The sequence below is a fragment of the Carlito syrichta genome, unplaced genomic scaffold (genome assembly GCF_000164805.1).
Source record: "Carlito syrichta isolate Samal-C Ts95f unplaced genomic scaffold, Tarsius_syrichta-2.0.1 Scaffold313872, whole genome shotgun sequence".
NCBI lineage: Eukaryota > Metazoa > Chordata > Mammalia > Primates > Tarsiidae > Carlito > Carlito syrichta.
In genome coordinates, this window is record NW_007257968.1 from 999162 (window position 1) to 1009806 (window position 10645).

Genomic DNA, 10645 nt, shown 5'->3' on the forward strand with positions numbered 1-10645 from the left:
GTTTTGAAACCCACTTGCCATGGGGTTTCTGCTGGGCAGAGTGTTTAGCCAGGCGGCATCGGGCATTGCCTCTCGGGAAGGCCTAGGCCTCCCTGTCTGGGGCTCTGTGGGCTGCACTGACCATGTGGGATCTCTTTAGGCTCCACCCCGCCTCCCAGCTGTACCATGTGGAGCTGCCTCTCTGCCAGTGGTCTCCAGGCTCTGACCCAGTCTCCACTGCTGTTCCAGGGGAGAACACCTTCCTCTCAGCGCAAAGACCCCAGAGGTAATTTGTCAAAGGTCCAGGATTAGGCTCCTCTCGTGGGTGACTCCCTGGAGGAGCCCTGGGAATGCCAAGTGTGTGCTCTTGTGCATGCAGTGTCATGTGCCCTTCCCAGAGACATTCTACCCTCAGAGTCCTCCTAAAATAACCTAGGTTTTCTGGAGGTGACAGTGGTGGGCATACTACTCGTCTGTATCCACACATATACACACATACTACTCGTCTGGAGTCCTAGAATCCACACCACAAGGTGCTCTGAGCAGCATTGAGTAGGGCATATTGAGAGCCATTTCTCCATGACATACAACTGTGTGGCTCTGCATTCGGTATGATGCAGTACTGACTGCAGTCATCAGCCTTCAGACTGTAGGATTCCCCATCCTGACCCCTCTGGCAGAACAGGATTTGGCCTATTCACTGCACCATTGGAAACATTTCCTTCCGCTGGCATGGAAGGGGGGGTATAGAGGGTAGAGGCCTTCAGGTGTTCTCTTCCCTCAAGACCATGATCTAAATCATGCAAAACAGTATAACCCCACAGATCTGAGAGCAACAAAGAACTTGCAAACAGGAAATTCAAACCACAGGTTCTTTCTATTTTTCCAGTTGCTTCCCTGCTAGCAGATCAGAGCATGACTGCTGAGGGCAGAGGACCTTGTGCAATGTGTAGGGAGTGTTTCTGCAGGGCGAGAACCTCTGAGCAGTGCTGACTTGTATGTGTCATCCTCTGCAGTTTAAGCCCATTTTCTTTGGTTCAGTCCCCAGTTACCATGCTATCTTTCTGCCTTTTTCTAGATGAGGATGTGGATATATTCCCCCCCACTACAGAAGAATCTCCTTTCAGCCGAGCACTCTCCAGGAGACGCCCCATCAGCAGGACTTACACACGGAAGAAGCTGATTAGCTAGTTAGGCTGGAACCTGACTGAGGACTTATAACCACAAACACTACTGAACTCACAAGATGGAGGGGAAATCAGCCAGGACCCCACAAGCGTAAAGAAGTTGGGCGCCTGCTCCCAAGCCTGTTTACCGTGGTCAGCTTTCAGGCCCCCATCTGGAATCCATCCACTCCCAGGCGCTGCCCCTTGTTGGGTTGCAGGAGGTGAGGCAGATGGCGGGTGTAGCTGGTACTTTCACTCAGGCAAAGACCGGCATCCCGTTCAGGCCCACCCCAGCTGTGACCTTGGTGAGTCCGAAGGCTACCCTGTGCCTCGCTTGTGGAAGTGGAGAGAGGAGCCCTGCCTCGGGTCCCTTGAGCAGCTGTAAGGCTGGGTCACTGTGACATGGACAGCACTTTGCAAACCGTGAAGCCCCGTATGTGAAATGGAAGACTGCACTGGAGGCAGAAGACATGTTTCCCTGTGTGACAATAAAATCATCTCTAGCTACTCAGCATTCAGTACCTTCCTGCCTGGTGCTCCAGCCTGAGGTGAACTGTGATGGTGGCCCAGCACTAGTGGTGTCTGGAGCAGCCACACCGGAAGGTCTGCCTGAGTCAGCCAGTTCATGGGGAGCCATCACCAGGCTTGTGATTTCCACCTGGAGTGCCCCATGGACCCACCAACTGGCTCACAGCAAGGGTGACTCAGAACTGTCTCAGCTTCAAAACAGGGTTCAAGCCTGATATGTTCCCCAATCTGGCTCCTGTTGTCTTACAAAATCAAAATTCCCATTTCTCCCTTCAGAGCTTATTGTTTATTAAATGGTTTTATAAGATTCTAAAAATGTGCTAAGTCTCCCAGTTCCCCCTATATACATAAGAGCTTTTAAACCACTACACAGTTGCTGCTGACCATCTTGCAATAAACCTTGACTGAACCCCAAAACTACAAGCATATACCTTTACACCTAAAACCAGGATTGTCCTGAAACTCTTGAGCAAATCAAAAGGTGGCTTATAGGACCATCAGATAACTGCAGTTTAAAGGAAGTATACAGTAGGAATTTGGGGTTTTTTGTTGTTTTGAGTCAGGGTCTCACTCACAATCATGGCTCACTGTAGCTTCGACCTCCTGAACTCGGGTGATCCTTCCACTTCAGCCTCCCGAGTAGCTGGGACTACAGGTGTGCACCACCATGCCCTGCTAATTTTTTAATTTTTTTTTATAGAGACAAGGTCTCACTATGTTGCCCAGACTGGTCTCAAACTCCTGGACTCAAGCAGTCCTCCCACTTCGGTGTCCCAGAGTGCTGGATTACAGGCATGAGCCACAGCAACGGTCGCATATTATTTTTAAAACTGAGAGTCCAGCTCTTTTGGGCTGTGACCCAAATTTGTCGACTCCAATTCGTGTAAAGCTGAGAGTTTGGGTTTAGGGTGTTGAGGTAAGGACTGTTCTTCACAGAAGCAGAACAGGCATCAGCACCTTTCAGCAGGATGGGAATCTCCCTCCAAGGCAGGGTCTGCCCCAGGGGCTACAGGGGGTTCTTCCGGACATCAATCATCCCAGGACTGGCTCTCCGTAGTTCCCGCCGGGGCTTGGGCAAAGGCCCAAAGTTCCAGGGCAGTCCCATCTCACCTGCAGGCAGCATCCGCCCCACAAGGGGCTCAACTGCTTCCCGCTGCCTCAGTTCCTCCGGGGAACCCTGCTCCTCGCCACACAGGCCTGAGCGTTTCCAGGTCAAGGGCAATGGCACATGGACCAAATCCCGCATCTCCTCTCGGGCACGGGGGGCCCCATCAGTGAGGGGGGACAGCCGGAGAAGCTCAGGTGCCGGGTGGGGCTCCTCTTCATTGCCAGGGGCTTGTCTGCTCTCCAAGCAGAGGCTCCTCTTCTCCCCACCTGTCACAGAAAAGAATGTGTCCTTGTCAGAAACGGGTGCCAACACCTGCCCACTGGCCTAACCTCCCAGTGCCCCACACGATCAGCAGCTTGTGAAAGGAGCCGTCAGAGCTCAGGTGAGGGTGGTTTCTAAGCTTTCCCCAAAGTAGAACAGGCCTGACTTCAGAGGAAGACAGGGCAAGGTACAGTCTGGCTCAGGGGCAGCAGAGAGGAATTACCCCTGCCCTGGCCTGCAACATTCATGCTGCCGAGCTTCTGCCTCAGTTCCTGGTTGATCCACATGTGGCGGCCCAGTTCCTTCTCCAGAGCCTGAATCCGGGACTCGTACTGCCTCTTGCTGTCTGCCAACCCTTCCCCGAGGTGGTCTAGGGTGGAAGGGCCGAGAAGAGAATGGTGAGGGCCCATGGGCCGGGCGGGCAGACGGGCAGGTGTGTTGGGCCGGGGCGGCCTCACCTCGACTCTGCTGGAGGAGCAGCTGGATGTTCTGCTCGTGCTCCTTCTGCTGCAGGGTCAGCTGGCGGTCCATCTCCAGGCGCTGCCGCTCCAGGGCCACCTCCAGCCAGTACACCAGCCTCTGCTGCTCCTCCAATTGCATCTCCAGCTCCGAGAAGGCGATCTGCTGCTGGTGCTGCTCCTCTCGGAGTGTCACCACCTGTCCCAAGACCCAGCCAGGCTCAGCCCTGCCACTGGTCTTCAACCAGGGACATAAGTGCTAGCAAACCTGCTGCCACATTGCTAAGAAATCAGCAGGTATCTCCTACTGAGCCCAGACTTGGCCTCAGATGCCTTCTCAGCCATGTTCTAGTGGCCACTTCCAATCAGCAAAATATATTTGGCACCCTGCCACAAATCCTTCCCTAGCCAAATACCACTGAGCTTGTGGGCGGAGCCTCCAGCTGGGGAACTGCATCTAGGCCAACCCTGGTGTTAAGGATGTTTGGGGCCAGATAATTCTCGGTTGTGGGGGCCCGTGCAGTGCACTACAAGACTTTTAGTAGCATGCCCAGCCTCCACCCCTACCTCTCTGACAACCAAAAGTATCTCCAGACATGGCCAAATGTCACCTGCAAATGCCACCACATGTGGATCAACCAGGGCAAAACCATTTCATTGTGAGCCACTCATCTAGCCAAGGGCCATCCCAAAGTTAGGCAATCAGACTGAAAAAGGGGGTGGAGGTTGGGTTTTAGCTTCGCCAGGTAAAATAGGCTTTAAAAAGGAGTCAGGCAGCTGGGCATGGTGGCTCATGCCTGTAATCCCAGCAGTTTGGGAGGTGGAGGCGAGGGGATTGCCTGAGCTCAGGAGTTCAACACCAGCCTGGGCAACTTGGCGAGACCTCATCTCTGCAATAAATCAAAAAATTAGCCGGGCATGGTGGCACATGCCTGTGATTCCAGCTTCTTGGAAGGCTGAGGCAGAAGGATCGCCTGAGCCCAGGAGGTAGAGGGTGCGGTGGCCATGAGCATGCCACTGCATTCCAGCCTGGGTGACAGAGTGAGACTCCAACTCAAAAACAAAACAACAACAAAAACCAGAGGAGTCAGGCAGCTTCAGCAATAAGTTGGTCCTGATTTTGTTCTCCATCCCAGAGGAAACGGGGTGTTTGCTGAGTTGCCAGCAGATACCTCCCTGACACGAGTTGGAGAAGTGAGGGGGCTCCTAGAGGCTTCTGACCCACCTTGTCAAAATACTTGCAGAGTAGGGCTCTGGTCTCTGAGGATGAGAGGTAGCTGAGCTTGGCCATGAGGTTCATCTCACACTGGGACAACAACGAGGCTGAGGCCCGAAGCACCCGCTGGCGGCATGTGATGGCCTCATTCTTGTACTCGATGGCGGCGTCCAGAGCCTCGATGGCCTCATCCAACTGGAACAGTGTCCGCTCCTCCTACGAGGACAGGAGCATGCGTGGAGGGCAAGTACTGGGCTTCCTACCCCTTAGCGCACCCACTCCCTGAGCATCACAGTCCTCAGCAGACAGGCGAGAGCCAACACTCAGCCAACACTGATCCTTAAGAGTCCCCTTGTCTTGATAGCAGAGTTAGCACATCAAGAGAGAGGTGTCCTCCCTGTCACAGCCCAACCTGGGGCAAGAGTGGGGCACTGCTAAAAGGCTGCTTGCTCAAGTGCAAACCTGCTCAGAACACACAACACCCAAACAAAAGGCATGGCTGGATTGCCAGAGTCACCACAGCGTCTGCTAGGAAAGTTTATACCTTCATGCGTTACTTAATGATGAGGCCACATTCTGAGAAATGCATCATCAGGTGATGCCGTCATTGTGCACACATCACAGAGTGCATGCACACAAACCTCGACGGTAGCACCTACTGCACGCCTAGGCTATGAGGCCTATTGCTCCCAGGTTACAATTCAGTACAGCATGCCCTGTGCCGAATACTGTAGGCAACTGTAGCACAATGGTGAATATTGGTGTATCTAGACAGAAAATGCAAGGTAAAAATAATGGTATTACAAACTTAAGGGACCATTGTCGCGTATGCAGTCTGTCATTGCCCAAAATGTCATTATGTGGCTCGTGACTATTCATATAGGCCTCTCTGTTCAGGGAAAGTCAATATATGTGGGCCACAGGGTACGCTGACTCTGCCCCAACGCTCAGCCCCACATGCAGAGCTGAGACATGCGAGTGTGTGCTCCCGTGTGTCGCAGGACAGGAGTCCAGGATCCAGCTGGAAAGGAACTAAGGTTAGCACAGCCTAGCCCCTGTGTCCTAGACAAGGGGGCTATGGCAGAGGGTAGAAGGGCCAGGGCAGCTCTCCCTGGCCTGTACCCCCATCTTGCAAGGCATGATACAGAGAAATGGTGTGTCCACAAGCAGCAAGGCCCAGCACCCACAAAGAGCTAGAGCAGGGGGCTGAGGAGACAGGCAGATGGGCAAGGGAGCTAAGGGCTGCAGCAGAGAGGCTGAGCCGGGCAGGCCACCCGTGAGGCATACCTCAGGCAACAGCAGGCTGCCCTGCCTCAGCTTGCTATCGATCTCCAGGCGCTGCTTGAGCAGCGAGTCCTTCTCCTGGCGCAGGCTGTCGATCTCCCCACGGATCTGCTGCTGATTCTGGGCGCTCCCCTGCCGCAGCTGCCCGCTCTTCTCAGAGAGCTCCTTCTCCAGGTGCTCCAGCCGGCTGGAAACGCGCACGATATCCTCGTTGAGGGCCTGGGGCAGCACCGCCAGGGATTAGGAAAGGGACAGGCACCGCCTCACAAGGGTGACAAAGGTCTAGCCAAGTCACTGGAGGGATGACACCAGTCCTTCTCTCAAGAAATCTACAATCCCCACGTTCTGCTCAGTGGGGAGGCCTTAGTTCACAGAAACTGGGGAGCATCTAAGGAGGCGCCCCCAGAGATGGCCCAGAGGAGGCTATGGACAAGCAGAGGGAAGAGGCCCTCCTGGCAAGAAGGGACCACATGGACAGAGGAAGAGGCTGAGGAATGACCTGCCATTGAGACGGCAGGACTGAAGGCTGGTAGGAATTATGGAAAATGAGTGGCCAAACCCCAGAGGCCTTTCCGGAAGCCGGATGTGGGAGGAGGTGAGGGCTGAGAGAAGTGAGGACTCCTCCAGCAGCATCCTCAACCCTCTTGGATGTCAGAGTGCGCCGTGCAGGTAGGAGCAGGGCTCCTGGCCTCTCTGGGTCTGGCACACTCAGGAAATCCGGCCCGAGTACCTACACAAGAGCACGCTCTGCATTTCTGATTGCTGTGCCCCCTTTAATCCTCATGGCAACATTATGATCCCATTTGACAGAAGAGAAGCTGTGGCCCAGCAGCTGATCCTCCAATCCAAAAAGGAGTAACAATGCAGGGAGGAGTCTCTTTCTGTTTGGCCACACCATCTTCCTGTACCTGCTCTTCCTTATTCTTCCGGCAAAGGCCCTGAATAGGTGGTTAATGAGTGAGATGACGAGGATGGATGCTGGGAGAGATGTTTCTGCCCATCTATCGGCACCAATGTCATAAACATCCTAAAGCCCTAGAATTCTTGAGGATCCATAGGATATAACCCAGTAGGACAGACCTTCACCTGGAACTTATCTGACAGAGACATCACCTAGAAGAATGTCACCTGTCTAGACTTCACCTGGTAGGGACATCACCTGATAGAACTTCACCTGGCAGAGTTATCACCTGGAGGGACCTCACGTGGCCAACCCTTACCTGGCAGGGTTGTCACCCAGCGGGACCTCACTTGGCCAGACCTTACCTGGGAGGGTTATCACCTGGAGGGACCTCATTTGGCTAGCCCTTACCTAGCAGGACCTCAACTGGCAGGGATATCACCTGTTAGGACCTCACTTGCAGGATCGCTCCTGGCTGGACCGCACGTAAATGGACCTCGCCTGGTTGGATCTCACCTGAAAGGGCCTCACCTGGCTGGACTGCAGGCGCTTGCTCTCCAGCCCGGTCTTCTCCTGCATCAGGGCCTCCTTCTTGGCCAGGATGGCCTCCCGCTTGCGGAGTTCCTCCCCAAGTTCCTCCAGTGCCCGCCGCTGCTGCAGTACCTTCTCCATCTCCTGGTCCAGCCACTTCTTCTGCTCCTCGATCTTCTGAGGGAAAGCGAGGAGGTGGAGCGGGAGCTCAGTGCTCACCTCCGGCTGTGTGAGCCATCACCAAGGTTCAACAGGGAGGAGGGTACACCCACCAGTCAGCCCCCGGGGACCCTGGCACTGGCCAGAGCCACTCAGCCAGGCTGCAGGAGCTCTTGGAGTACGGGCGCCGCCCAGCCCCACCTGCTGCTGCTCCAGGCTGATGACAGAGCCATTGCTGCCACTACGCCTCTTCCTCTGGAACGCCGCGATCTCTTCTGTCTTGATCTTCAGGATCTTCTGCTGCTGTTCATGCTTCAGCTCCAGCTCCTGGGTGGGGAAGCTCAGTAGGCAGGGATGCTCATGGTGCCAGCGTCTTACCAGAGCCTGCCAATGGCCCCAAAGCCCACAGGAGTGCTTGCCCCAAGATTCCCAAGACAGCTCTGTGACCCCAGACTCACCCCCACAAGTCTCTCTGGGGACCAGCAAACAGACACCAACACTTAGATAAAGCCCCTACAAGATGCAGTCACCTTACACCTCATCTTAGGAAGGCTTCACTCCACCCTTGAGTTTCCTGTAACGCCCCTTATCTTCAGAGAGGCTAAGGGACCTACTTCATGAGGTCAGATGACTGGGAGTGGCGAGACTCTGCCTGGGCTCCCATGGCTGAGCCGCCACGTGCCCTACCTCCTGCCCTGGACAGAGAGCAGCCTTGCCAGGCTTTGAGCCTGACCTTGACGCGGTGCTGCCGCTTGTTCATCTCTGCCTCCAGGCGCCGCTTCTGCTCTGTCTCCTCACGAAGCCGCCTCTGCAGCTGCCCCTGCTGCTGCCGCATGAGCTGCACATTCCTCTCAAGCTCCTGCAGCCGCTTCTCACTCTGGGCCGACAGTGACACCAGTCGCTCCGTTGCCTGCTTCTTCTCCCTCAGCACCTGGGACCACACAGTCTCCACTGGGCCATACACAGGGCTACCGTGAGCCTGGCCTAGTGCCTGGCACTCGGCCAGGGTGGGCCGGAACAAAGGATGGACAGAGGGCCAGAGAGAAGGAAAAACTGGTAGGTGTATCATCAACCAACAAAAATAACGAAACACGAATAATGTAGTTACCATGACATTTACTATGTACCAGGTGCCATACTAAGTGCTCTGTGTGTATTAAGTAATCTTAACAAGCCTATGAAAAAGTATGGTTGTTATTATCCTTTTTTTTTTTTTGAGTCAGGGTCTCACTCTGTTGCCCAGGTTGGAGTGCAGTGGCACACTCACGGCTACCACAGCCTCAACTTGCTGGGCTCAGGTGATCCTTCTGCTTCAGTCTTCCAAGTAGCCAGAACTACCGGCGTGCATCACAACGCCCAGCTAATTTTTCTTATTTATTGTAGAGATGAGGTCTCTCCATGTTGCCCAGGATGGACTCAAACCCATGAGCTCAGGTAATCCTCTCGCCTCAGATACAAAGTGCTGGGATTATAGGTGTGAGCCACCGTGCCTCACTAATTATCCTTATTTTACAGATTAGAAAACTAATCTAATCTGTAAATAGATTAGGCACAGAGAAATTAGGAAACTTGACCAAGGACACACAGCTAGTAAGCAACAGAACATTCAAGCTCCAGAGCCCATACTCTCAACCACTCTACTATATTGTCTTTCAGACTCCTGAACTGATAAAAGAAGGAATGAATGATGGACAGATAGAAGGGTGGGTGGCCAGACAGACAGACAGGAGGGTGGGATCATATAAAGGCAAAAAATAGAACGGGCAGTGCTATGGCCGAATTGCGTCCTCCCCACCCAAATTCCTATATGGAAACTCAGCCCCCCAGTCCCTCGGAATATGACTGCATTTGGAAAGAGGGTGTTAAATGATGTCACAGGTAGGCCCTAATCCAATATGACTGGTGTCCTTATAAGAAGAGGAAGAGACACCAGGGAAGCAAGCATACAGAGGAAAGGTCATGCAAAGACATGATGGGAAGGTGGCCGTCTGCAAGCCAGGGAGAAAGACCTCAGGGAAAACCAGCCCTGTGGACACCTTGACCTTACACTTGCAGCCTCCAGAACTATGGGAGACTAAACTTCTGTTGTCTAGCGTGCTTTATGACAGTAACCCTAACAAACCAACTTAGACAGACAGTGCATGACTCGATAAAAGGGGATGAGAGAGCGGATGGACACACGGATAAGTGGACAGTTGGCCAATCAGCTGACAAAAGGATAAATGGTTAGGTTGGATGGACACATTGATGAATGGATGGACGACAAGAGAGGACAGGGTGGTGGTGGGTAAGTGAAAGGGGAGCGGGAAGTGGGGTTAGGTAGATGAAGGAGGGGCAGGTTACTTTAGATGCTCAACCGCACCCTTCAGGCAGGGCCCACCTCCCTGCCTTTGCTGTGTTTAAAGCTGAGCGGCCAGGTGCAGTGGCTCATGCCTGTAATCCCAGCACTTTGAGAGGTGGAGGCAAGAGGATTGCCTGAGCCCAGAGGTTCAAGACCAGCCTGGGCAACATGGCAAGACCTCATCTCTACAATAAATCAAAAAATTTAGGCAGGTGTACAATAGCAAAAACATGGAACCAACAGTGCTGCCCATCAAAAGAGGACTGGATTTTTTTTAAAAAGTGGTAAGTATACACAATGGAATATTACGTAGCCATAAAAGAAGGACAAAATTATGAACTTCGCAGCAACTTGGATGAACTTAGAGTGTGCAAATACTGAATGATCTATCACAGAAACAAAGACCGAGTACCACATGTTCTCATTCATAAGTAGACCTTGAACAAGTATCATAATACAGTAAGAAAGGGGTTGGCGTGCATCGCAGTGCCCAGCTAATCACACCTCATCAACAAGGGTACCTGCATAATGAACATTTGTATACCTAATCCTGAATTGTACCCCACATCTTTAAAATAAAAACTTAAAAAAAAATTTAGGCCGGGCTCGATAGCCTGTAATCCCGCGCCTTTGGGAGGCTGAAGTGAGTGGATTGCCTGAGCCCATGGGTTCGAGACCTGCCTGGGCAGCAAGACTTCATCTCTACAATAAAT

The 10645-nt window shown here is 53.2% G+C and overlaps 2 protein-coding genes across 2 annotated transcripts in view; one reads left to right on the forward strand and one right to left on the reverse strand.

The window, feature by feature from the left end:
• TICRR (TOPBP1 interacting checkpoint and replication regulator) overlaps window positions 1-1170 on the forward strand; it is a 49206-nt gene extending 48036 nt beyond the window's left edge. Inside the window, exons 21-22 of the mRNA XM_008070630.2 lie at window positions 140-265; window positions 1058-1170. Coding sequence (XP_008068821.1) covers window positions 140-265; window positions 1058-1170 — 239 coding nt within the window. The remainder of the gene's footprint in view (window positions 1-139; window positions 266-1057) is intronic.
• Window positions 1171-2479: 1309 nt separating this feature from the next.
• The window catches only part of KIF7 (kinesin family member 7), an 18264-nt gene continuing 10098 nt past the window's right edge, over window positions 2480-10645 (reverse strand). Inside the window, exons 12-19 of the mRNA XM_021718842.1 lie at window positions 8325-8522; window positions 7793-7918; window positions 7433-7609; window positions 6004-6219; window positions 4726-4932; window positions 3501-3699; window positions 3266-3412; window positions 2480-3047 (exon numbers count right to left, since the gene is read on the reverse strand). Of these exons, the coding sequence (XP_021574517.1) occupies window positions 2680-3047; window positions 3266-3412; window positions 3501-3699; window positions 4726-4932; window positions 6004-6219; window positions 7433-7609; window positions 7793-7918; window positions 8325-8522 (1638 nt within the window). The 3' untranslated portion in view covers window positions 2480-2679. The remainder of the gene's footprint in view (window positions 3048-3265; window positions 3413-3500; window positions 3700-4725; window positions 4933-6003; window positions 6220-7432; window positions 7610-7792; window positions 7919-8324; window positions 8523-10645) is intronic.